We start from the raw sequence: 27,477 nt of genomic DNA on the forward strand, positions 1-27,477 counted from the left end.
TTAATTAATAAATTGATTGCTGCTTGAATATTGGCCCAGTCAAGCTTCTCATTTATAACACAGTGCCCAGTGGATGCTTGAGGGGTCTCTGTACGTCATGGCCTGGGAATCCTTGGGAGGGGCTGGAGGGGTTGTCCCTGTCCCTGTCACCCCAGGCCATTCCCAGGGGGTCTCCATCGTTCTCACCCCAGGGAATGCCTGGGGGTTCCACTCCCCCTCACACCCTGTGCCAGGAGATGCTCGGGGCAGTCTCTGTCCCTCTCAGCCCAGGGGGTGCTCGGCGGGTCTCCATCCCTCAGGCCTCAGGCAATGCCTGTGCAGGGCTGGGGACAGGGGCTCTGTGTCCCTCTCACCGCTGAGGGTGCTCGGGGCCGGGGGGACGGATCCGCCCCGGGGGGGTCCCCGAGCCCCCTGCCCAGCCCTGGGGCCGATCGGGGGCTCCCCCACCCAGCAGCCGGTGCTGCGGGGCCGCGGGGCAGAGCGGTGGGAAAGGGGGATCCGGGCTGGAGCGAAGGAAATGCGGGAGCGAGAGGAGGGAGAGGAGGAGCAGGAGCGGGAGAATCGCGGCGCTCGCAGCGCCCGCACGCCGAGCCTGCAGCACCCCTGCCCCGGGAGCATCGCCCCCAGCCCCGAGCCGCAGGTGAGGGCGGAGGCCGAGCTCGCCCCGGCTCCAGCCAGGGGTCTCCGGTTGGATTTTTTGGAGAGTGTTCGGAGCCAGCAGATCCCGGACTCGAGCCCCGGATATCTCCGGGCTCCCTGAGAGGAGCTTTTTCGGGGGGAGAGGAGCCGCGATCGCCCCTCGGGAGGGTCCGGGGGGTCCACGTGGGGATGGCCCGGTACCGACGGGGCGGGACATTGGTTTTGGGGATCCCCGTGAGAGCCGGGGCTGTGGAACGGGGGACCCCCGGGGGGGGGGGAGAGGGAAAGGGGCGATACCGGAGCTGGGGGACCCCCGGCAGCCCGGAGATGAGGCGGGGACGAGACCCCCTGACCCTGACAGGGGTGTCCTGGGGTGACTTCATGATGCTCGTACCCCCATCGGTCCGTTTAGCCCAGAAATGAGTTCTGCACCTTTAAGGCTGGTTCTGAGAGCGAAGGGGAGGAGGGAGAAGCAGTAGTTTGTTTTCATACACTGAACTCACTCCTCCACATTCCGGCTCCTGCACTGTTGTACCTTATGGAGCTGGAACAGAGGCCAGACGGAGTTAAGAGGAATAAAGTTGATTTTTATTGAAGTGCCTTCAAAGGCCACACCCTGGCAGCAGAGGAGCCACAGCTGTGGCTTTGTGTGGATGGCTCCAAGATGGGAGCAAAAGAGGGCTTGCTCATGAGATCTCACATTTTTATGAGTTTTAGTCCATTTGTATATAGAAGTTAACTGCTCAATTAATAGTTTCAAATTATGAAGTTACATCTTCCTTGCTTGCATGCCTGCTCTCCTCTTTTCACGTTGTTTATGCTTTGGGCCTGAAGTTTTAAGAGATTGTCCTTGAGTCTCCAGCTAGAAAAGGATTGTTTTGTCTTCACCACCCTGTGAAAAGATCCCAGTAACACTTAATATAAAGCTAAAAGCTGCACATCAAAACAGAATGGAAAAATTTAAAACCTAAGGTATTGGTTGTCTGCAGTTGGACAGACAGCAGGACAGAGCTCTCCTTTGCTTTTAGTTAGTTTTAGCTCGCTGAGGCAGAGAAGTTCCCCCAACTGTGGTTTTTCTATTTCTTTGGAGCTGTTTAAACCTGCTCTGGACTGAACACCCAGAACACCACTGGCAGCTCACACCTGTGGCCGACCAGGCTGAGCCTGGGCCGCAGCAGTTCCAGTGCTGGAGGGGCCGTTAACAGACTCATAAGAGACTGATAAGAGACTGAGTGAGCTGAGCTACAGCCCACGGAGGGACTTTCTGAGTTTGTCATCTCTTTTGGAGCGGCAAGAGGTTTTCTTTTTTAATATTGTTCATTTTTTGTGCTGGTGAATGCTTTGCCTGTTAAATAAACAGGTTTTTTCCCCTTTTCTCCATGGAAATATTTTCTTGATCTGGTTGGAGGAGGGGCCACTTGAATCTTCTTTCTAGAGGAAACTCTTTTGGAGATTTTTCTCCCAAATTTGCCCTAAACCAGGACAGGGTGGTGGGAAGAGGGGACAGCCCCTAGTGACAGGACTGGGGTGAAGCTGGAGAAGGGGACCCCAAAACCCCCCAACATCCCCAAGCAGCACCCTGGAGAGGGGAGATCCCCAGTGCCCATGGGATCTCCAACAGCCCTGAGACAGGGGACCACCAGAACCCAAGAGACTGGAAACGGGAAAATCCTGGTGGCTTTTTTTGATTCACTCTTGATTTTTGAAGGATTTTATGGACACCAGATGACTTCTAGTGATGGACTTGGGTGGGAGGAATCCCCAGCCCAAGGCATTCACACCTTGTTTTTCCCCAAACCAGGATTTCCCATTCCCAAATCTTGGCAATATGGAGGAGGAGAAGGCTTGGAGGAAGAGGAAGATGCCCCAGGACACCCAGGCAGGTGAGGAGGAAGTCAGTGCCCCTTTCCCCCTCTCTCCTGCTCCATCTCCCAGCCCAGCACGGGCCCCGGCTGCAGGACAACCCTGCTGCAAACCCCGTCCTGCTGGGGATGCACTGGGGGGATCTCCTTCCCCTTTCGGGTGGCAAGGAGGCAAATCCCATCCTCTCCTTGTCCTTCCTTCCCCAGGGAAGGAGCTGAGGATGGAGACCAGGGAGGACAAATCCCCACAGCAGAACCTCATGGAAGAGGCTGTTTTGAGTGACTCCACAGTGCAGGAACCCAATGGGGAGGAAAAGCCCCAGCAATTCCGCACAAGGAGGGGCTGCAAACCCAGCCCAGGGTGCTCTGAGGAGGAAAGACCCACCCTGGGCCAGGAAGGTGGACAGAGCTTCAGCCAGAGCACAGAGCTGGTGGCCCATGAGCAGCTTCATGCCAGCGAGAGGCCCTATGAGTGCTTGGAGTGTGGGAAGAGCTTCAGGAAGAGATTCAACCTGATCTGCCACCAGAGGATCCACACTGGGGAACGGCCCTACGAGTGCTTGGAATGTGGGATGAACTTCAGCCACAGGTCTGACCTGGTTGTCTACCAGAGGTTCCACACTGGGGAGAGGCCCTACGAGTGTCCCCAGTGTCAGAAGAGGTTTCACACCAGCACCCACCTCCTTGTACATGAGCGCATTCACACCGAGGAGAGGCCCTTCTGCTGCCCTGACTGCAGGAAGGGCTTCAGGCACAACTCCACCCTCGTCACCCACCGGCGCATCCACACCGGGGAGAGGCCCTAAGAGTGTCCCCAGTGTGGGAAGAGCTTCTCAGACCGCTCGTTCTTTACCCAACACTAACGGAGGCACCGGTAAGGGCAGCCCTGTGAGTGCCCCAGCTGCAGGGGGAGCTTCATGCTCTGCTCCAGCTTCATCCCCCATGGGAGGACCCACGTTGGTCAGAGCCCTGGCCATCCACATTCCTGGTGATCTGCATTGGGAAGGCGGTTGGACTTTCTTTTGTTTTGACCCTAATTTTCTTTGGATTCATCTTCATCTCTTTAAAAAAGAGAAAATTGGGGTAAAACTCAATAAATTCATCAAGGGCATCTAAAGCCTCACTTTTTACTTGTGTTTCAGGGCAATCTGGGATTCAGGGAGATAATTGGGAGAATTTGGGGGTATTTGATGTACTTGTTTCCCTTTCTTGGCACTAAAAGAGACAAGAGGGTTCAATCTGTCAACTCAATGCCACTGAAAACTACTCAATCCCACCCCAAAACTCCTGGATTCCACAGCTCTTTGGTGTGGAATGGGGTTGGAAGGGGATTGAGCAAAGTGGCCTTCAAATCAGGAGGCTTGACATGGGCATTAGGTGGGGCAGGATGGGTGGGATGGGGTTTGGGAGGTGGGAAATGGGGGAAATATGGCTTGGGAAGGGGGCGTTGATGTCCAGGAGGGGTGGGATGGGTTGGGGATTGACTGGGGAGGTGGGCTGGGGTCTGGAATGAGACAGCCAAAGTTTGGGGATGATGAAGGGAGGGGGAGCCCATTACTGAATGAGTTCTTGAATAATCCACATTCCTGAAGAGATTTTGGAGTATCTCATGTTTCTGAGGCAGTTTTGGGCACTCCCCAGCTCTTGGGGGTCTTTCCTGAGAGCAGCTCCATGGAGCCCCATTGCCAGGGGTGGTTGCCTTGGGCACGAGCTCAGAGCTGTAGCCAGAGTCCGTTGCCTTGGTGCTGGAGAGCAGAGAAATGATGAACGGCCCCAGACATCTCCAGTGTGTGTTTGGGGGCAGGGAGAGTTCTGCATAGGTGGGGTGGTCACTGCCCCAACCCAGCCACTGCAGCCTCTGGCCCAGCCCCAAAGTGATTGCCAAGCCCCTGGTACCCCAAAAACCTCACCTGTGAGAGGGACCAGAGCAGGTCAGGCTCTGACACGGGTGTGACACTGACACATCCCACGGCCCTGGAGCTCACAGCAGCTGAGATCCATGACTGACTGTGGATCTCTGTCTCCCTCTCTCTCTTCTCCTGACTTCATCTTCTCGAAATCTGGATAACTTGAAGTTGGACAGGTTAGAGTTTGCTAAGTCAGTGCTTTATGAAGTGATTTACTGTAATTCAATGCTATTTAAGATTTCCCAAGTACCTCATTCTCTGAAGTTTGCAACTAAAAGTTTGTTCTCCACCCTCCTGAGAAGATGTTTTCTCTCCTTGGCCATCTGTCCTGCAGGCTGTGCCCCCTGTGCGTGCTGCTCCTCTGCCCTGGCCGGCTGCACTCGCCCATCTCGCTGTGCCCCAGCATTTCTCACCCAGCGTTTCTGTGCCCTCCCTGGACTCCTTGCACCCAGCGCTGCCAGCTCCTGGCACAAAGAGCCAGGGCAGGAGCCCACCCTGCCAAGGGGCTCTGGAGCAGGGCGGGGGCTGCGATGGCTTCCGAGCTCAGCAGCTGCTCCTGGCATGGTTCCATGGGGACTGAGCACAGCAACGCTGCTGAGCATTGTCCCTGCTGAGGGTCACACACTGCCGGGGCACATTTCCTGACTGCAGGATTGCTGAGCATTGTCCCTGCTGAGGGTCACACACTGCCAGAGCACATTCCCTGCCTGCAGGATTGCTGAGCATTGTCCCTGCTGAGGGTCACACACTGCCGGGGCACATTTCCTGCCTGCAGGATTGCTGAGCATTGTCCCTGCTGAGGGTCACACACTGCCAGAGCACATTCCCTGCCTGCAGGATTTGTGCCTGACCCAAGCGCTGCACTTGTGTCTCCAGCTTTGCTTTCCAACAAAAACAGGGGAAGGCAAACTGTGCAGGTCATGGTATTTTAGTGTGTCTAAAACTCACTAAGTCGTTGATCTTAGAGGTGAGATGCATTTAGAACTCATGGCATGGAGAAGTATTGCAAGATGGAAAAGAGGAGCATAGAAATAAACTGAGGAAAACATTTCAGATGATTTCTTTCCATTTTCATTTCACTTCTGGAATGCTGGTTCAGTTTTCCAGGAATCTTCTCTGTGATCCTGTCTGCTCTTCTCAGAGACCTTTCCTGGAGAATGAGGTCGAGCTCTTGTCACAAGACGTGCCACCAACTGCGGCTTCTCTTGGCTTTCCACACTGTGTGCAGCAGGACTCTTGCAGCAAAACAGGACAAAAGTTTTGAGGACTTGACAACTTGTCCTTTCTTTTCCTGGTGGACTGGGGAGTTGTGCTATGGGTAAGGTTTTCATTGTTGCTTTTCTAGGCTAAGAAAATAGGGGGTGGTACAAAGAATTGTTAGGGAATACAAGCCTGGCTGAATGCAGAGAAAGAATCTCCAGAGCCTGCAGCCTCAAGTGGAGAGTTGTGTGACGATCATTCCAACCCGTCACTGGACATCTTGAAAATTATCTGGAATGTGAAAATGCTCTGACAGAGGGAGTTTGTTTCTGAATTCCACATCTGGTGCCTTGGTGCATAAATCAAGAGCACAATCAGTTCATGATAAGTACCAGAACAAGATGGACCTCTCAGAGTAGCTGACTGAAACAATCTGAAAAGGAGAAATGCAGGGAATGACCGGGTGAACCTTGCCTGGAAGAAGGGTAAATTTTTCTAATAATTACTAATCCATTCCCTCATCTTTTGGCTTTCTTAGCAAGGCCATTTGCATCCCAGATTCCCTATGAAGTGTGAAGCCTGAGCTTGTGGAAGTGGCTGAAAGATGCCCTGTTCCTCTGCAGGGACACTCAGGCTGGAACAGGAGCTGGAGCCCTCTCTGGGGCAGCCTCCTCCAAGCTGGAATTTGTGCCGTGCTGTGAGAGGAGGAGGAGGGGGAGAAGGCTGGCGCTGTGTGGCAGGAGCAGCAGGTTTGGGCCGCAGGACATTCCGTCTGCGCCGCTGCCCCGCAATGGGCGGCCGTGCCCGGGGCTCTGGGCCTGGCCCCGCGTGCACTGAGCTCCCTGGGCTGGGCTCAGGTTCCCGCTGGGACTGGGCAGAGCCTGGGCTCAAACTGGGGGCAGCAGCAGTGCAAAACACCTCTGGGCATCTGTGTTTCCTGCTGCTAGGAAGGAGCAATGAAGCGAGTCGAGAAGTTCTGGTTTCTGTTTCTCCTGGTGGATTTTTTTATTTAATTCCACATTGCGGAGGCAAATTCTGTGACAGCCTCTGTCAGCTTATTCTATTTCAACAACGTCAGCAACAGGGCTGTATTTGAGCGCTGCAAATGTGGCCTGTGTGGCTTTAATTCCCCTCATCTTAGTGTTCAGGGGCTGGTGAGCTTTTCAGTATCTGCTGATCTTTATGCCTGTGACAAAAATACTGACTTCACTGTCATGAAAGCACCATGGGTAGCACCAACTGAAAGAGGCACTTGCATTTTTATGGATAAAATTCAGGTGGCAAGCAGAAGAGGGCCAAGAGCAGCCATGATCTGCAGTTCCCAAGGCAAAGGCACCAGTGTCGCAGACATTTTTTCACAGAAATACTTTCTTTCAGATTTCTGCATTTTCTGGGAAGCTGAGGGCCCCAGAGGAAGAGAATGTAAACAATTGTTATCAGCTGCTGTGGAATGCAATAAGATGCACCTGTGATTGGTTCATGTTCTGATGTTTATAATTAAGAGCCAATCACAGGAGCAAGCTGGGGACAGAGTCCCTGGACACAACTTTGTTATAGATTCTTTCTTTCTATTCTTAGCTTAGCTTAGCAGCTCTGCAACTTCTCTCTTTATTCCTATTAGTATAGTCATAATGTATTATATATCATATATCAATAAATTCAGCCTTCTGATCAAGAAACAAGATTCTCGTCTTTCTCTCACCACCCCAGCGACCCACTCAGGTTGCTGTAATACACCAGCAGCCTCTTCCTTTCACCTCAGGGTGAGTAAAACAGAGCTGGAAACAGTGCTGGAACCCAATCCTTTCTTCCTCTGAGGGCTGGCTCGGGGCAGAACAGGCGGGCCCTGAGCAGTCAGGGCTGTGTGTGGGTGCTGGCTGCTCTAGTCCAGAATTGAGCTGGAAAAAGCCCTTGGGAGCTGAGGCAGGAGCAGGCGGGAAGGGGCCGGCGCTGCTGCTGCTCCTGACCGGGAGCCCCAGCTGGGCCGGGCCGGCGCCCCCTGCGCTGCGGCTGCTGCTGCTGCCAGAGCCGGGTGAGACTCGGGGACAGGGAACGGACGGGGGGGACAGCAAAGGCCTGGCGGCTGCAGGGATGGTGGCGCTGGGGCCGGGGCCAGCACAGAGCTTCAGCCCGCAATTAACCCCGAGGGAAACGCTGGGGAAAGACTCCATTTCAGCCTTTCTGTACTCATGGCTGTGAAGGGACTGAAATGAAAGCAGAACAAGTAGGGCCCAACCTGTTCTCCTGCCTTGGGTGGAGCCCCAGGCCTGAGGCTGAGAGGGGCTGTGAGGGGCTGTGAGGGGCCATCTGTCATGAGTGAAATAAACAGGGCCAGGAGACTTCTTCTCCTTTTTAATGCCTTTATTAAAAGTGATCAGCTCAGGACTGGGCAGGTCGGCAGGGCTGCAGTCCCTGTCGTGGCGCCCAGGGCGACTCAGAGGAGGAGGATATGCACAGCTTTGTCCACAAGGGGCAGAGCTGGGGGATCCGGTCCTCGTGGGAGCCTTTAGGGCGTGGTGTCCCCATCAGATGTTGGTTTGGTCTGGGTCTCGCTTCCTCCCAGACCTGCCCCGGGGGCTCTCGAAGACAGGGTGAGGAACAATGAAGGCTTCCAGCATCTCTGCAGGCCCAGCACTCCGCTCCTCGCATCCAGACATCACTCCAGTCTCTCAACTCTTATATGGCTCGTTGGTTTTGGGGTTTTCTCAGTACATTCGGAGTGGGGGACCCACACAGAATGCTGGTCTTGGAGTCACTTTACATAACCCCCCCACCTTCTCAGGTGTCTTCACTATTCTGGGAAAGGTATAACTTAGCCTCGGGCAAGGCTCTGCTAATACAAAAGGAGCGATTAGCCACAACGACCCATGATTACAATAACAAAACACGCAGAACTTCGGCAGCTACAGTGCTCTGGCTGCCTTTTTGTAACTTTTTCTCACAAAAAAATATTAACCGAATTTTTGTTCATAACAATGAGGGGCCATGAAGGGCCTTGAGAGGCCATGAGGGGCCATGGGGAACTCAGAGAGGCCTTAAGGCCCTGTGAGGGGCTGTGGGAGCCAGGCCCTTCATGGAACCAAGGGTCCATCATGTCCTAGCACGGCCTTGTGGAACCAAAGGGACCATGGTGCCACTATGGAGCCTCATGGTATCACAGGTCCATTGTTACACAGCAGCCACAGCCTGGCTGCAGAACCAAGGAGATCATTGTGACACTGCACAACTGTGCAAACCTGTGAGCCTACCAGGGAAAAGCCAGCAGAAATGGCCTGGAGAGACACACTGTAGGCTCTGGGCATTCCTCACAGCTCAGGGTGAGGAAAGAGGCTTCCCCATGGTGCTCTGCAGCACTATGTTAATTTTTCCCAGTTCTGTACTGTCCCTTGGCCTTCTCTACCCGTTTAACTCCTATAAGTTCATGTTCTGGTGAGTTCTCCCTTCTCTGTTTTCCCACTGGTGTGTAACCCTGCCCATCCACCCTGGCATTTACTATTGGTCCCTTCCATGTGTACCGCCCCTGAACCCTCAGAGCATTGGATCCCCGGTGCTCTACTCTGAACCCTCTTTTCCTGCATTTGTACCCTGGACTCTCCTTTGTCTTTGTTTTTGGCCCCTGGACACTTTCAGCATTTCTCTGTGTGTGTGTGTGTGTCTGTGAGTGTGTCTGTGTGTGCGTCTGTGTGTCTGTGTGTCTGTGTGTTTGTCTGTGTGTCTATGTGCTGGTGCTCTCGTGGTTCCTACCCATTGGCACAAGAAACTTGGGGACGGTTGTGTGCAGACCACCTCAGACTGCAACAATAACTCCTTTTTTCATTTACTTTGTGGTGGGAATGAACCATTCTGTCTAATCACGATCAGAATAAATCAGAGCTGTATTTATATAAATTTATCTGGTATTCAATCTTTAATGCTGGGGGGAAAATTGCATTAAAGTTCAATTCCACCTGTCTAATCTTTAACACCTTTGACAAAGTCTGGGGCTGGGATTGGATCCAACCGCTTCCAGTCTCATCTCTTTGAAGGAATTTTAGAAGTCTCGAGGCCCTGCAGGGGTTTGAGGATCCATGGTGGCTGTTAGGTGTCATTTCTCAACCTCATGTCTCAGCAGAAGTTTCTCCAATAAAGGAATAAAGGTTTTGCCTGAAGCTCCCTTTGTGCCCATGACAGGAACCCCTGTGAGTGTCTGGGACATCCCAGCTCTTTGGCTACCTGGGGACTCCTGGGATGTCACCGTGGAGCCCCTGTGAGTGCTTGTGACAGATTGGTGCCTTTGCAGCACAAGGTGCCCTGGGATGTCACCACGGAATGGCTGTGACTACCTCTGACCACACGGCTCTTTACCATCCCAGTAATCCCCTGGGAGGTCTCCATGGAGCCCCTGTCTGTGCCTGTGACATTCAAGCTCTGGAACAGCCTGGAGACTCTTGGAAAGTCCCCATGGAACACCTCGGAAGGCCTGTGACAAAACTGATCCTTAGCAGGCAATGATCACCCTGTTCCTATGGTCAGTTTCCATGGTAACCATCACCAGCCCCCTGTTGCTATGGTCAGTCCCTCGGCAGCTCCATGGAGACCCCATGCCAGGGGTGGTTGCCATGGACACCAGCTCAGGCCTGCAGCCACAGCCCGTTGCCATGGCAACCATTGGCAGCCCCATCCCCAGGCTCATGGGATCCCAGAACCACAGAATTGGCTGAGCTGGGAGAGACCCATCAGGATCCTCCAGTCCAACTGCTGGCCCTGCCCAGGACACCCCAACAATGCCAGCCTAGGCCTGGCAGCGCTGTCCAAACGCTGCTGCAGCTCAGAGAGCCCTGGAGCTGGGACCCTTCCCTGGGGAGCCTGGGCAGGGCCCCAGCAGCCTCTGGGCAAAAACCTTTTCCTGACATCCAACCTGAGCCTGCCCTGACTCAGCTGCAGCCGTTCCCTCCACTCCTGTCCCTGAGCACCAGAGGGAAGAGGTTCCCACAGCCCCAGCCAGGGACCCGCTCCCAAGGCTGTTGCCATGGCCACCATGGCTGGGACCAGCTGGGATGCTTGGTTTCCATGGGCCAGGGTTCAGGAATGGGATTCCCCAATTTCCTGCTCCTGCTAAAACCGTGCTGCCCTCGCTGCCCTCCCACCTTCCATGGAAAGCACAAAAGGCAAAGATTCCAGGCTGGGATAAAAACCATTTATTGGGAACAGCAATGAGATAAGGAACAAACAGGAACAAAAACAATATTGATAACAGAAGGGATAAATAAAACTGTTTACAGGGAAAATTAAACACAACTCACTGGGTCTTCCTGGCCACAATTTCCCATGCCTGGAAATTTCACCCTTCTCCTCAGGGAGAGAGAGAGTCCCTTTCCTGCCCCTGGCAATGACCTGAGGTGGGAGTAAATGTAATGACAGGGCCATGGCCAGACCCTCATGTTCTTCCATCCCACATCATGTCATTGGCAGGGGCAGGAAAAGGGACAGGTGTCTTCCTGGCATGGATCACAGGGAACATGGATCACCAGGGCTCTTTCCAATATGGGTCCTCCAATGAGGGATGAAGCTGGAGCTGGGCATGAAGCTCTTCTGCTGTTGGGCCACTGACAGAACGTCCCTTACCGGTGCTTCCATTGGTGGCTGGTCAAGGCAGAGCTCTGGGTGAAACTCATCCCACACTAGGGACACTCGAAGGACCTCTTCCCTGTGTGGATGCGCTGGTGCCTGATAAGGGTGAACTTATGCTTGAATCCCTTCCCACAGTCAGGGCAGCGGAAGGGCCTCCCCTCTGTGTGAATCCGCTCATGCAGACGGAGATTTGAGCTGGTCTGAAACCTCTTCCCACACGTGGGGCACTCATAGGGCCTCTCCCCAGTGTGGATGCGCTGGTGGATGATGAGGTGGGACTGGCGCTTGAAGCCCTTCCCACACTCAGGGCAGCAGAAAGGCCTCTCCCCAGTGTGAATGAGCTGGTGTCTGAGGAGATCGGAGCTGGTCCGAAAGCTCTTCTGGCACTCGGGACACTCGTAGGGCCTCTCCCCGGTGTGGATGCGTTGGTGGGTCACAAGGGTAGACCTGTAACTGAAGCCCTTCCCACACTCCCCACACTTGTAGGGCCATTCCCTTGTGTCGATCATCTGGTGGCTGATCAGGGTGCTGCTGTGCCTGAAGCTCTTCTCACACTCTGAGCACTTGTGGGCATTCTCCCGATCATGAAGCTGCTCACGAACCACCAGCTCTGTGCTCTGGCTGAAGCTCTGTCCACCTTCCTGGCTCAGGGTGGGTCTTCTCTCCTCAGAGCACCCTGGGCTGGGTTTGCAGCCCCTACTCCTGTGGGATCTCTGAGGCATTTCCTCCCAGCTGTAATTCTGCACCATGGCACTGCTCAAAATGGCCTCTTCCACAAGGTTCTGCTCGGGAGATTTGTCCTCCCTGGTCTCCATCCTCAGCTCCTTCTCTGGGGGAGGAAGGACAAGGAGAGGATGGGATTTGCCTCCATGCCAGAGGGAAAGGGAAGGAGATCCCCTCAGTGCATCCCTGGAAGGACGGCGTTGGCAGCAGGGTTGTCCTGCAGCCAGGGGCCGTGCTGGGCTGGGAGATGGAGCAGGAGAGAGGGGGAAAGGGGCACTGACTTCCTCCTCACCTGCCTGGGTGTCCTGGGGCATCTTCCTCTTCCTTGCAGTCTCTCCCTCCATCTGGCTAAGTTTTAGGAATGGGAAATTCTGTTTTGGGAGGAAAACAAGAAATGAGCACACTAAATTTTGTACCAGATTGAAGGTGAACCAGGGGGAGAGTCTAAGTCAGAATTCCAATTCAAAAACAAAATTAGGATCAAGGCAATGATACAGAAACACTGCCTTAAACTGACAGAGTCAGAATATAACCTGACACCATGTTGGTCAGGGTGGTGGCTGCAGTCCCATTAAATGGTGGCTGCAGTCCTGTTGGAGTGATGAACATGATTCTGTCCAAGAAGTGATGCTGTAGAAGAGTCTGGTCTTCCTCTGAAGGTCCACTGGTGGTTATGGAGCTCTTGTCCTCTGGGAATCCAGTAGGCAAGGTGCTGCTGGTGTTGCCAGCCTCAGCTTATATCCAGGTAGGAATTCTTGGATCCTCCCTCTGGGCGGAGCATCCCACAATGGGATGATGGAATTTTATTAGTCCTGCAGTGACACTCAATGGCCCATTCACAGAAGATATCTCCCCTGGAGGGCGTTATCAGAGGTGATTCATGGAAGAGATAAAGAACTCTGCCCCACCTGCTTATAGCAGTTGATGAAGATGGGGATTGAAAACATGCATTTGGTTACATCTTGCATTGCAACCTGAAACAGTGGGGTAATCCCTGCTCAGGGGGTGAACACCACCCCCCTTACCCAAACTGGCTCAGGTGTAAAACCCCCACCCTGGGAAGGCCACACACACAGGGGACAATGTCACAGTTGGCCCTGCTCCAGGTGAGGCCTCTGTCCCTTGTCACTCCCTTATTCTCCCCCCTTTTCTCTTTCTTTCCAACTCACTCTCTACCTCACATTTACTGTTCAATAAAATCCACCTTGGATTTGGTCTTGTTAGTATCTTAACTGTGGCAGAGGAATCTCTCCAACAATTTTCTTAAGCAGATTGCGACATTATTTTGCCATAGTGGGTTAGGGCACCGTTGTCTGACCCCTGGTGCCTTTGACAACAGCATGGTTCCCTCCTCTGAGGAGGTTGTGGTTCTCTCTGGAGGAACTCTTGGAAACTTGGACACAGCTTCCTCTGAGCACCTTATGGGAGAACTGATGAGGAAAATGGCTGTTAGAGGTGGCCAGTGAAAAAGAAAATATTTTGTTGTCCTTCCTTGAAAAGTTTGTTAAAATCACTGGAGGAAAGGGAGCAAATGTTACCAGCGAGACTGACAAGGTTCATTCACCCCATGGTGAGGAACACAAGGCTGCTAAAAGTCCAACAAAAAACACAATTCAAGTAGCTAAATTCCCAAATAACTCTGGAATTCACAGGCTTGGGTTCTTTGCCAAATGTGAGAATCATTATTCTCTTCATCCCTGTCACCTTTGTGACAGCTACACAGAGTTTCCCCTTCCTTCTATTAATCTGATTGGGCCTAATTTCCACTTTCCTTTTATTGGAACCTGCCAGCAGCTGAGCTGGAGCTGTGCAGGAACCAATGAAACTTGGAATTGCCACAGAATTTCTTCTATTGCCAGTTTACTCCTGTTTGGGATTTGTTTGCATTTCCATCACATGTGACTCTCGGGAAAATCAAATATTCATCAAAGTATTTTATGTAGGATTAGGTTTGATTTATGCCTAGTTTATTTTGTCCAGTGCCCTGGGGATGCTCAAGGGGTCTCTGTGCCTCTTGCCCTGGGGGATGCTCAGGAGGAATTTGTTGCGATTGTCCCTGTCCCTGTCACCCTAGCCCATGCCCTTGATGCCAAATTTTGCCCCAAACAGGCAGAGTGACTGCCTAATCAGACTCAGCTTAAGTCAATTAAGCAGGAGGTATTTTTATTAGCGACGCGTCGGAGAAATCACAAAATGGATTTCTGAGTTCACATAGCAAAAGCAAGCCTTATATACAATTTTGGGTATAGGATTACATCAGATCAGATACATAATCATGCATATTCATATGGGGCGTGGTGTAGGCGGAGCGTGGGCGGAGCGTAGGTGGAGACATCTCTTTTGGGGAATTTTCAGGTGGTCGTTCCTGTTGCCTTCATCATAGACGGGGTCTTTCCGATGAGTCTTCCTCTTTAAACTTTTGAACTCTTTTCCTAATTTGGTCAATTCCCGGTGTATTTGGCTTAGATCCCGTGGCTTGGCAAAACCCTTAGGGTCGTTTTGACATTGCTGGCTCTAAACCCGCTTAGCTTATTAGTTTCTCCTATACCTATCTCTTCCCCTGTCATGATGCTCTACCTTTTATCTAATTTATTGCTCTGTTTTCCTAGTGCTGTGCTTTCTCCGTGTGTTCTAGTGCTAGGCCCTTCTTTACATGCCTCTCATTCCATGTTTTAACCCATTACTTCTGGAAGGCTATCTGCTTTAGGGCTTCATTTCCCCCCTTTTTCTTGTAACTTACGAATTCTTTCGTCAAGTTCTGGTCCCACAGGACGCTGATAGGCTCGTACCATTGCCCAAATCATTTGGGTCCTCTTCATTATGCCCCTTAGTCTCCACCACAAACAAATGTTTGTAAGAGTTAGTAATAACAAAGCTACAATTACTACTAGCATTGGGTGCACCAGGTAATGGAAGACCTGTGTAGCTGTTGGGGAGTATCCTGTAAAGATGTCCCACCAGTGATGCTGGCCTACTTGTTCTACTTCGGTCAGGACATTCTTTATCTTTTCTGAATTGTGTTCTATCTGCCATACCATTCGTTTAGTTGTTTGATTCACCTTTTGCACCAATTTCTTTACTTCAGGGTGTGCAAGCACTGCTTTGAGAATTTTGACGTCCATTCCTATTTGTAATTTCGGTATCTCTTGATATAGGTTGAAATTTGCGTTAATTAGCTGTTGGGTGGTTATTGGGACAGTGTAATGAAAATCACAACCTATGATCTTGGTAAAGTTGCATACACAAAAGTTAGTATTGTTAGTCTCTTCTAGGCAATTATCTATAGTGACGTTGTCACAAGCTGTCCTTACGCAAGCACACCCATTTCCTATATAGTAAACTTGTGATTGTGTTCTATCATGCGGAAGCATTTCTAAGGTACATACACTATTTTCAGCATCTAAGCATAAATCTTCGGCTTCTACCACAGCATTTTCGCAAACATAGCCTAATTGTCCTCTAGGGATGCATGCTTCTGTGCTAACCGATTGCCACCTATTTTTGGTGTAATCATAACTGGCCCAGACGTTATGGTTTATTGGCCTAACAACGACTTCTTGGTGTGTTGTCCCTAGAGTGAGGATGGGAAAGATAGCTCTTTCCTCTGCCGCACTAATGGTGAGGACATAAGCTTCAATGTGTTCTTGTTGAGGCTCATAGGTGAAGTTCACTAGTTGCCACCAAGCCTGATGGTCCCTCTCAAATTGTGTAGTGTGATTGTCCTTTAATATTGTTTCCCTTATTTCTTGAGGTAATATACCTGACGTTCCTTCTCTCATTATTCCTGCCGCTACTGATTGTACCCATTGTTGCGTCTGAGAGCATTGGATAGCGAGTGCAACGTCTCTGCTGAGTTCCCCTGTGTAGTCAGTGAGCTTTACAAAATCCTCTGCAGTATGGTTTGCTACCATGGTTAGTAATTTCACCACCAGCGATTGTGTTTCAGCTAATGTAAGCATGGATGCACTGAGAGGCACCTTAAGCTTTCCTAAGCTCGATGTGACGGTACTTAATTTGTTTACTAATACCTCTTGATCTATTGTGTTTACTATGCCAAATCCGGTGCCAATCCACCCACTTAGATCTCTTTTTGTTTTTCTGTGATGAGACCTTGTCGCTAGCCATGCATTCCATCCCTTAAGGCTTTGCTGTATAAATGGTCGTCAATCCTTTTGCAAATAAGTAATATCGGTGTGAATGTTCATTTGCACCTTTTTCAGGGAATAAGTGGGGTCTAACAATAATTTTAGTTCGTTAGATTTTCTTATCACCTGAGGCCCTATAAAGGTTAGGTTGTGTACTGCTTTACAGTCCACTGGTAGGGTGGTTTCTTGAGGCAAGTCTAGATCTGGATACAATGGGATCACGTCTCCTGGTAATTGTATCCTATATTCGACAGCACGCCCGAGAGCACGCCCGAGGGAGCTAAAACCCTGTCCCAGTGTTTTCAACTCCCTTTCACATGTGAACGTCATTGACTGATCCAATCTAAATGCCATCTCACACAGTGCTTTTCCTCCCTCAGGACCACTAGATGCTACAATTTCTCCCGGAGAATGGAGAAGGGGGTGAGGGTCATAGGTTATGTTTTGAGGGTGTAGCTCCCCAAGTGAATCTTCTCTATAAATCACCGAGTTTCGGGGTTGTGATCCAGGTGGATCTTCCCTGAAGTCGCTCCACTGACATGAAATTGGGCCCTTTTGTTGAGTCCAGGCAATAGGCTTGCCCATTTTCACTAGACTAAAGGTAATTAGGTTTTGTTTAGAGGCTGGCATCGAGGGTTGAATTGTTAATACCAGCCGCCTTGTTTTTCCTTCTCTTTCTCCTGCTGGGTCAAGCTCTCGACACCCAATTTGGATTTGGTCTCCCTTGTATGCTATCATGGAGGGCTGATCCCATACTTCACTTGCATATGGCTGATTGTTACATAAGGCATAAACCTCGAAATAGGGTCCGCTCATTCCTAATTCCGGGTGGATACACTGATGTGCATGAGACCATGGGTCTATTGGGGAAGAGTCTTGGGGAAGAGCTATACTTATCGAGAGTCCAATGATCAGAGTTGTAAAGGTTTGGGGTGGAGTCGGGGTCATAATGTCTGGCTGTCAATTTTGTTTCTTTTGGCGTTCTCGTTGCTTGATGTGAATTTGTTTTACTCGTAAAATAGCCTTTTCTAGTTCAGTGTCTAAATCTCTTTGTTTTTTAAAGGGTCCAATTTGGTCACTTGTTAGTGGATGTCGTGGGACAGAAGAATAGCAACGGGTCGATAAAACCTTAGAACGACTAAGTTTCAAACAATATTGTAACCAGCGGTGTACTTTCCAATGGCACCACCCTAATACAATTTGTTCGGGAGCTTCAAACAATTCCCTAGCCTCTAAAATGGGTCTGTTGGCGAATTTCTCTAAGGCCAAATAGTCGTCATTTTCCCTTGCTTCTTTGCAGCTACACTCATAACATTGGAGGTCCAGTAAACAACTTTGTACGTTCCAAAATTTTCTATCACAACCTCCACAAAGAAATCCAATTAGTCCCACACAATTTCTTTCCCCACACCCAAAACACGGCTGATCGTGAATAGGGTCCTGTGGGTCAGGTCCTTGTTGACTGTATGTTTCAACCCACCCTGTTCACTGTATTGGCATGCTACGCAATGCAGCTCTAGCTTCGGCATTAAATTCTGCTATGAGAGATAAAGGTTTTGGCAAAGTCAATGTTAGTTTATGTTGGATTCTCACGTGATCCTGCGGAGACAGCTGACTCAGAAGTCTGTACATCTAGGGCAGGTTTAATCTCCTCTTGTTTGTTTTCCGGAGCTCTCTTGACCCGTGAATAGTGGATCCACGTAGGTCGTTCCTTGATCCGAACCGCGGTGAAGGTAGTCAGCAGCACTTGGAAAGGTCCCTCCCACTTTTCTTGTAGGGGTTTTCCTAAAAGATTCTTAACATACACCCAATCACCGGGGTTAAACGGATGCAATTTGCAATCAGGTTGCTTAGGTTGGTGCTCTATCATCACAGCAGCATTCTTATCAAACTGTTTCCCCACCGCAATTACATAATCGTAAATGTATTGATTACCAATCTGGTCTATGACATCCCCATTTACAGCTTGCATAGCATAAGGTCTACCATATAGAATTTCAAAAGGACTTAACTTTTCCTTCGATCTTGGCTTGACTCTCAGTCTCAGCAGAGCAATAGGCAAAGCTTGATACCACTGCAAATTAGTCTCTTGGCATATTTTAGCAATTTGCTGTTTGATAAGATGATTCATCTTTTCCACTTGCCCACTGGCCTGTGGACGGTAGGGCGTGTGCAATTGCCAATTGATTTGTAATGCTTTGCTTATTGCTTTCACTACTTTTGCACAGAAATGTGTACCTCTATCTGAAGAAATGCTCTTCGGTACCCCAAACCGTGGAATAATTTCATTCAACAGTACTCTAGTTACCTCTCTTTCCTTATTTGTCCTACAGGGGAATGCTTCAGGCCACCCAGAAAATGTGTCAGTTAATACCAACAGGTACCGAAACCCCCCTTTTCTTGGGAGTTCAGAAAAATCAATTTGCCATATCTCACCTGGGAATTTACCTCGGTTTATAGCTCCTAGGTGTACTTTGGTTCCTGTGTTTGGGTTGTTCTTCAGACACCGTTCACACTGGGACGTAACGTGTTTTATAGTAGTAAATAATTTTGGTCCTGCTATTCTGGTCTGCAAATATTGGTAAAGCGAATCTAGGCCCCAATGGGCCTTCTCATGTTCTGCCTTCACAAACTGCCACATCACGTTTCCTGGTATCACTAACTGTCCTGTTTCTAATCGACCCCAACCATTTTCTAGTATTTTGCCCTTATTCCTTTGAATCCACCTATGATCTGATTCTTGGTAATCTGGCTGGATATTGATATCCAGCTCCCCTGGTATTAGGGCCGCTATTTCCGCTTCCCTATTTCTTGTGGCCGCCAATTTAGCTTCTGTATCTGCCTTCCTGTTCCCTATTTCTGGAATAGTATTGCCTTTCAAGTGCCCCTTGCAATGCATTATGGCCACCTGTGTTGGGAGTTGGACCGCCTCCAGCAGTCGCAGAACCTCTTCTGCATGTTTGACTGTTTTTCCTTGTGTAGTCAACAGTCCTCTTTCTTTCCAGATGGCTCCATGAGCATGTACGACAGAAAAGGCATATTTAGAGTCTGTCCATATATTAATTTGCATGTTCTCTGCTAATTCCAGGGCTCGGGTCAGGGCTATCAGCTCTGCTTTTTGAGATGAAGTCCCTGCAGGCAGGGGGTTTGACTCAATTACCCTCTCTGTAGTGGTGACTGCATAGCCAGCCATTCTTACTCCTTGCCTCACGAAGCTGCTGCCATCTGAAAACCAGTTGTCCGCGTCTTCGAACGGCTCTTCTTTGAGATCTGGGCGACTGGAGTAGACGGCTTCAATTGTTTCCAGGCAGTCATGTTTGATGGGTTCTGCTGGAGCTCTTCCTTCTAAGAATGAAGCTGGGTTCACAATATTAGTTACCTGAATGGTTACATCATCTGATTCAGCCAGGATGGCCTGGTACTTTAAAAATCTGGAAGGCGACAACCAATGGTTGCCTTTCTGTTCCAGCACAGCTGACACAGTGTGGGATACTAACACAGTCACCTTTTGGCCCAGCGTAAGCTTCCTGGCCTCTTCTATGTTAATTATCACTGCGGCCACTGCCCTCAGACAGCCTGGCCATCCTTTACTTACTTCATCCAATCGCTTGGAGAAGTAGGCCACAGCTCTCTTGTGTGGTCCCAACTGCTGTGCTAGTACTCCTAGGGCCATCCCTTGCCGCTCATGGGAAAATAGCCAGAATGGTTTCGACACATCTGGGAGACCTAAGGCTGGTGCTCTCATCAGCTCCCGCTTCAGCCTCTTAAAGGCCCCTTCCGCCTCGGGAGTCCAAACTAGGACATTCTTGGTTTCTTTTAGCAAATCATACAATGGTTTAGCGAGTATCCCATACTGGTAGATCCATAGCCGACACCAACCTGTCATCCCCAGAAAGGCGCGCAGGTCTCTCACCGTCTCTGGTTTGGGCATCTGGCAGATGGCCTCTTTCCTGGCTGCTCCCAGGGATCGCTGTCCTCTGGAGATTTCGTATCCCAGGTACACCACTTCCTTTTGCACCAGTTGTGCTTTCTGTTGAGAGACTCGATATCCACTTAAACCCAGGAAATTCAACAAGGAAATAGTCCATTCAATGCATTCTTCCTCCGTCACTGTCGCTATTAGGAGGTCGTCTACGTACTGCAGGAGAGCGCCATCTCCCGGCGGCCCTTCCCATTGTTCTAATTCTTTGGCTAACTGATTCCCAAAGATCGTGGGCGAGTTAGACCAGCCTTGGGGCAACCGTGTCCAGGTAAGTTGGGTCTTTCTCCCCCTATCTACTGATTCCCACTCAAAGGCAAAAATCCTTTGACTCTCGGGGGCTAAGGGAAGGCAGAAGAATGCGTCTTTCAAATCTAATACGGTGAACCAGGCCAGGCTATCCTTTAGCCTAGTTAAAAGCGTATATGGATTAGCAACCACCGGGTGTAATGTCTTGGTTATTTCGTTTACTGCCCTCAGATCCTGAACGAGCCTATACGTTCCATTAGGTTTCTTTACTGGCAAGATCGGTGTATTAAAATCCGATTCACATTCTACCAATAACCCCAGTTCTAAAAACCTTTTGATTATGGGCTCAATTCCCTTTCTGTCTTCTATCCTCAGAGGGTATTGTTTTCTTACCACCGGTCTTGCCCCGACCTTAAGTTCGACAACAATCGGTGTCGCTCGTTTTGATTTTCCAGGTATATCCGTAGCCCATACCAATGGATAAGTCTTGCTCAGGATTCGCTCGAAATTGTGGTTCTCAGGTTTGGGTTCCACACAACTGATTGTTAGGCTTAGGGCTGTAATCAGTTGTTCATCGTTTACTTGAAATTCCAATTTGTCCTTGTTGAACTTTATTATGGCTCCCAGGTTTTCCAATAGGTCTCTTCCCAATAAGGGCTTTGGCGAATTTGGTAAATACAGGAACTGATGTATTCCCATTTGTTTCCCAATTTTTGTATTTAATGGGTTTCAAAAAGTAAGCTTTTTCTGGTTGGCCTGTTGCTCCCACAACTTGTACAAATTCATCACTTTTAGGTACCAATTCCTGATTTAAAACCGAAAAAGTTGCTCCCGTATCAATTAAAAAGCTCAATTCCTTTTTACCTTCCCCTAGCTCCATTTTAACCAGTGGGTCTGCTAGGGTACGGCCCACCGGTCCCCGTCATTCACTATTCTTTCCAAAGCCAATACTATGGGGTCCTGAGGGGCTACATTAATTCCACATTCATTTTGCCACTCAGGTTTATTCCTTAGGGTGAAAAACATGTCTGCGTATATTACCTCATCCCATTTATTGAGCCGCCGGAGGAAGAGCATAAGTTGTAAAATGGTATTATAGTTAGTTGTCCCCTCTGGTGGCCATTTTTCTCCGTCATCAAGACGGTACAGGGGCCACCATTGTGTGCAATACTTAAGAAGTGTTTTTTTTTTTTACTTATGTTTCCCCCTGGAATCCCTCCCAGGTCCTTCCAGTGTTTTAGGATACATCCTAAAGGGGTTTTCATATTTATATCTTTACTCTGTTGGCTTCCCATGGCTATTCTCTGTATTCGTGCTCTTTTCCACAAGTACTATATGCCAATATACCTTAACACTTCATTCACACAATTTCCATTCGCTTCGTCCAGGAAATGTGGATCGGGACTCCGCTCTCGTTTCGCAGCGATGCTGCGTCTCACTTACTCCACACACACTCGTACAGTGAAAGGTTCCTACCTTATGGCCTTGGTCGCCGATAGACCGTGAAATACCGGGTTCCCAAGTTCATGCACATACATTTCTAATCTGTTTACATAGAAAGTAATAAAAGCGTCCCCTATAAGATTTTACAACGGACACATAAAACAAACACATAAAACCACCAATTAACACATCTTTCTCCCGTTCCCAAAGAACAGTAGGCAATCTCCCATACAGCAAAACAAACCAAAGATACCAAGTTCAACTCTTCTCTACCATAACCTAGTCGTTTCCTTTTGTACTCTTTTTACGGGACTTTAACCCGTATTTACGGGACTTTAACCCGTACCGTATTTACGGGACTTTAACCCGTATTTACGGGACTTTAACCCGTACCGTATTTACGGGACTTTAACCCGTATTTACGGGACTTTAACCCGTATCGTATTTACGGGACTTTAACCCGTAAAATCAGGGATTTTTACCGAGGCGTCCCTCCGGCTTACCCTGCGAGCGGTCACGTCTGACCCTCGTTTTTCAAACAAAGCGCTTTATCCCAAAACCAACAAACAATTCAAATACCTCTTAAAGCCAATAGGCAATTAAAATACCTCTTAATTGAGCAGGAGATGCAGCCAGCGTCCATCCGAGAGCACCGGTCCAGGGAAGGAGCTTCTCCCGACGAAAAGCCGTCAGAGGCGCCCAGAAGACCCCGACCCCAGACCCGGCTCGGGAGAGGACCCTTAAGGCTTGGATCTCCTGTCTGGTGCCATATCTCCTGCCTGGCTCGCCAGAAAATGATGCCAAATTTTGCCCCAAACAGGCAGAGTGACTGCCTAATCAGACTCAGCTTAAGTCAATTAAGCAGGAGGTATTTTTATTAGCGACGCGTCGGAGAAATCACAAAATGGATTTCTGAGTTCACATAGCAAAAGCAAGCCTTATATACAATTTTGGGTATAGGATTACATCAGATCAGATACATAATCATGCATATTCATATGGGGCGTGGTGTAGGCGGAGCGTGGGCGGAGCGTAGGTGGAGACATCTCTTTTGGGGAATTTTCAGGTGGTCGTTCCTGTTGCCTTCATCATAGACGGGGTCTTTCCGATGAGTCTTCCTCTTTAAACTTTTGAACTCTTTTCCTAATTTGGTCAATTCCCGGTGTATTTGGCTTAGATCCCGTGGCTTGGCAAAACCCTTAGGGTCGTTTTGACATTGCTGGCTCTAAACCCGCTTAGCTTATTAGTTTCTCCTATACCTATCTCTTCCCCTGTCATGATGCTCTACCTTTTATCTAATTTATTGCTCTGTTTTCCTAGTGCTGTGCTTTCTCCGTGTGTTCTAGTGCTAGGCCCTTCTTTACATGCCTCTCATTCCATGTTTTAACCCATTACTTCTGGAAGGCTATCTGCTTTAGGGCTTCACCCTGGGAGTGTCCTTGTCCCTGTCACCCCAGGCCATTCCCCAGGGGGTCTCCATCATTCTCACCCCAGGAAATGCCTGGGGGGTCTCCCTCCCTCTCACCCCTGTGCCAGGGGGTGCTCGGGGCAGTCTCTGTCTCTCTCAGCCCAGGGGATGCTCAGGGGTCTCTGTCCCCTCACCCTGGGGGACGCTCGGGGGGTCTCTATCCCTCTGGCCTCAGGCAATGCCTGTGCAGGGCTGGGGACCAGGGGCTCTGTGTCCCTCTCACCGCTGAGGGTGCTCGGGGCTGGGGGGGCTCTCCGACCTTATCACACCTGGGAAGGCCGGGGGGGTCTCTGTCCCTCTCAGCCCTGCTGTGACCCCACCCAAACATCATCGGGGTCAGAGGGAGAGAGACACCCCCAAACCCCCAGAACGGCAGAACCTGGGATTTGGTTTGGGGCTGAGGATTTAGGAAGGGGCTGGAACTGGGGCTGGGCTTGGAGTTGGGGCTGAGATTTGGATTAGAGCTGGGATTGGGGTTAAGGGTAGACATGGGATGAGCTTTAGGGCTGGGGTTGTGATTGGGTCTGGGGCTAAACAAGTTTGGCACTGGGATGAGAATAAATACAGAACTGTGAGTGTGTCTAAACATGGAGTGAGATTGAGACCAGGATCAGGGTCAGGTTTGAGACTGAGCTCACCCAGAGTGGGACAGAGGGGATATCACTGCGGGATGTCCCTGGCATTGTCCCAGCCCTCCTCAGGCACCTCCACACATGGGGGGCAACTGGGTGCTCCAAGATATGAGGTGAGCATTCCCTGAGGGCAGCCCTGACTTTGACCCTTGGGGCTCTGATATCAGCTGTCACATCCCTGTGGGAGCAGCTACAGACAGGAGGAGAGATTTCCCCCCCACCTAATTCAAGTGGAAAGATGAAGCCCAGCTGCCCTTTTCTTCTGGTGCCTCCTCCTCTCCTTTGGCAAGGATGTCAAACTCACCAGAAGCAGGAAAATCCCCATTCCCTCTGTCCTGGAAGGCTCAGGAATGCCCCTCTGCGATCCATGGCACACACTCCCAGGGGCTGGAATTCCAGTTCCCTGCCAGCAAAAGGTGTTCCTGCCCTGGAAGGAAAAGCTCTCAAGAAGGAGCCAAAAGCAAAGTAGAGCAAGATCCTACAGTGACATTTCACTGCCAGCCTTCATATCTTCACCCATGGTTGTTGTAGGTCTGGGATTGGGAATTAAATCATGGCAGGGTCTTTGGTGGGAGCTGCCCTGGGTCAAGGGAGATGCTGAGAGAGAAACTGAGCAGGCAAAGAAAGGTAGGAGAGAAAGGAAGGCACAAACACAATCAGCTGAGAAGGTGGCACTCTGAAAATAAACCAGAACTGACTGAAAAGGAATATGTCAGAACGAAATAATTTTACACATTTTATTTACTATCAAAACACAATTTCTTCCCATTCTCACAAACCTCTTGCCATTGTCATTCAGCAGAGCTATCAGAAAATTCTTCACTCTGAGTGGATGTTCCAGGCTGCAGCTACAAGGAAACAGGGAATGGGGATTTTCCTGCTCCTGGGGAGTTTGACATCCTCAGCTGAGGAGAGGAGGAGGCACCAGAAGAAAAGGGCAGCTGAGCTTTTTCCCGCCACAAGTTCAGCCCTTCTGGGGCTTTGGGGGTGTCTCTGTCCCTCTGACCCCAATGATGTTTGGGTGGGGTCACAGCAGGGCTGAGAGGGACAGAGACCCCCCCGGCCTCCCCAGGTGTGATAAGGTCGGAGAGCCCCCCCAGCCCCGAGCACCCTCAGCGGTGAGAGGGACACAGAGCCCCTGGTCCCCAGCCCTGCACAGGCATTGCCTGAGGCCAGAGGGATAGAGACCCCCCGAGCGTCCCCCAGGGTGAGGGGACAGAGACCCCTGAGCATCCCCTGGCACAGGGGTGAGAGGGAGGGAGACCCCCCTGGGGTGAGAATGATGGAGACACCTGGGGTATGGCCTGGGGTGACAGGGACTGGGACAAACCCCCTAGGGAATGGTCTGGGACAGGGTAAAACCTCCCGAAGCACACCCCAGAGGGAGAGGCACAGAGGCTCCTCGATCAACCCTGGGCACAGGACAAAGTAATGTTGTTTCTTGTCAGAAATCAAAATTAATCCTAGATAAAATGCCTTGAATTTGCTTTTCCCACAAGTCACTTGTGATGGAAATGCAAACAAATCCCAAAATTTTATAAACTTACAATAGAAGCTATTTTGTGGCAAATCCAAATTCCATTGGTCCTGCACAGCTCCAGCTCAGCTGCTGGCACATTCTGATGAAAGAAATGTTGAAATTAGGCCCAATACGGATTATGAAAAGGAAGGGGAAGCTCTGTGTAGCTGTCACAAAGGTGACAGGGACAAAGAGAAAAATTACTCTAACATTTGGCAAAGCCTCCAGCCTTTGAAAGAGAGTGACAGGGACAGAGACGTCACCTGGGGCAGGGCAAGTGTGACATTGTCCCCTGTGTGTGTGGCCTTCCCAGGGTGGGGGTTTTACACCTGAGCCAGTTTGGGTAAGGGGGGTGGTGTTCACCCCCTGAGCAGGGATTACCCCACTGTTTCAGGTTGCAATGCAAGATGTAACCAAATGCATGTTTTCAATCCCCATCTTCATCAACTGCTATAAGCAGGTGGGGCAGAGTTCTTTATCTCTTCCATGAATCACCTCTGATAACGCCCTCCAGGGGAGATATCTTCTGTGAATGGGCCATTGAGTGTCACTGCAGGACTAATAAAATTCCATCATCCCATTGTGGGATGCTCCGCCCAGAGGGAGGATCCAAGAATTCCTACCTGGATATAAGCTGAGGCTGGCAACACCAGCAGCACCTTGCCTACTGGATTCCCAGAGGACAAGAGCTCCATAACCACCAGTGGACCTTCAGAGGAAGACCAGACTCTTCTACAGCATCACTTCTTGGACAGAATCATGTTCATCACTCCAACAGGACTGCAGCCACCATTTAATGGGACTGCAGCCACCACCCTGACCAACATGGTGTCAGGTTATATTCTGACTCTGTCAGTTTAAGGCAGTGTTTCTGTATCATTGCCTTGATCCTAATTTTGTTTTTGAATTGGAATTCTGACTTAGACTCTCCCCCTGGTTCACCTTCAATCTGGTACAAAATTTAGTGTGCTCATTTCTTGTTTTCCTCCCAAAACAGAATTTCCCATTCCTAAAACTTAGCCAGATGGAGGGAGAGACTGCAAGGAAGAGGAAGATGCCCCAGGACACCCAGGCAGGTGAGGAGGAAGTCAGTGCCCCTTTCCCCCTCTCTCCTGCTCCATCTCCCAGCCCAGCACGGCCCCTGGCTGCAGGACAACCCTGCTGCCAACGCCGTCCTTCCAGGGATGCACTGAGGGGATCTCCTTCCCTTTCCCTCTGGCATGGAGGCAAATCCCATCCTCTCCTTGTCCTTCCTCCCCCAGAGAAGGAGCTGAGGATGGAGACCAGGGAGGACAAATCTCCCGAGCAGAACCTTGTGGAAGAGGCCATTTTGAGCAGTGCCATGGTGCAGAATTACAGCTGGGAGGAAATGCCTCAGAGATCCCACAGGAGTAGGGGCTGCAAACCCAGCCCAGGGTGCTCTGAGGAGAGAAGACCCACCCTGAGCCAGGAAGGTGGACAGAGCTTCAGCCAGAGCACAGAGCTGGTGGTTCGTGAGCAGCTTCATGATCGGGAGAATGCCCACAAGTGCTCAGAGTGTGAGAAGAGCTTCAGGCACAGCAGCACCCTGATCAGCCACCAGATGATCGACACAAGGGAATGGCCCTACAAGTGTGGGGAGTGTGGGAAGGGCTTCAGTTACAGGTCTACCCTTGTGACCCACCAACGCATCCACACCGGGGAGAGGCCCTACGAGTGTCCCGAGTGCCAGAAGAGCTTTCGGACCAGCTCCGATCTCCTCAGACACCAGCTCATTCACACTGGGGAGAGGCCTTTCTGCTGCCCTGAGTGTGGGAAGGGCTTCAAGCGCCAGTCCCACCTCATCATCCACCAGCGCATCCACACTGGGGAGAGGCCCTATGAGTGCCCCACGTGTGGGAAGAGGTTTCAGACCAGCTCAAATCTCCGTCTGCATGAGCGGATTCACACAGAGGGGAGGCCCTTCCGCTGCCCTGACTGTGGGAAGGGATTCAAGCATAAGTTCACCCTTATCAGGCACCAGCGCATCCACACAGGGAAGAGGTCCTTCGAGTGTCCCTAGTGTGGGATGAGTTTCACCCAGAGCTCTGCCTTGACCAGCCACCAATGGAAGCACCGGTAA

General features: G+C 50.4%; 1 protein-coding gene across 1 annotated transcript in view; it reads left to right on the forward strand.

The window, feature by feature from the left end:
* Positions 1-517: 517 nt before the first annotated feature.
* LOC132087180 (zinc finger protein 883-like) overlaps positions 518-27,477 on the forward strand; it is a 448,191-nt gene continuing 421,231 nt past the window's right edge. The window contains exons 1-4 of the mRNA XM_059493213.1: positions 518-640; positions 2,441-2,522; positions 2,709-3,305; positions 26,900-27,398. Of these exons, the coding sequence (XP_059349196.1) occupies positions 518-640; positions 2,441-2,522; positions 2,709-3,305; positions 26,900-27,398 (1,301 nt within the window). The remainder of the gene's footprint in view (positions 641-2,440; positions 2,523-2,708; positions 3,306-26,899; positions 27,399-27,477) is intronic.

This window comes from Ammospiza nelsoni, unplaced genomic scaffold (genome assembly GCF_027579445.1).
Source record: "Ammospiza nelsoni isolate bAmmNel1 unplaced genomic scaffold, bAmmNel1.pri scaffold_54, whole genome shotgun sequence".
NCBI classification, from domain to species: domain Eukaryota; kingdom Metazoa; phylum Chordata; class Aves; order Passeriformes; family Passerellidae; genus Ammospiza; species Ammospiza nelsoni.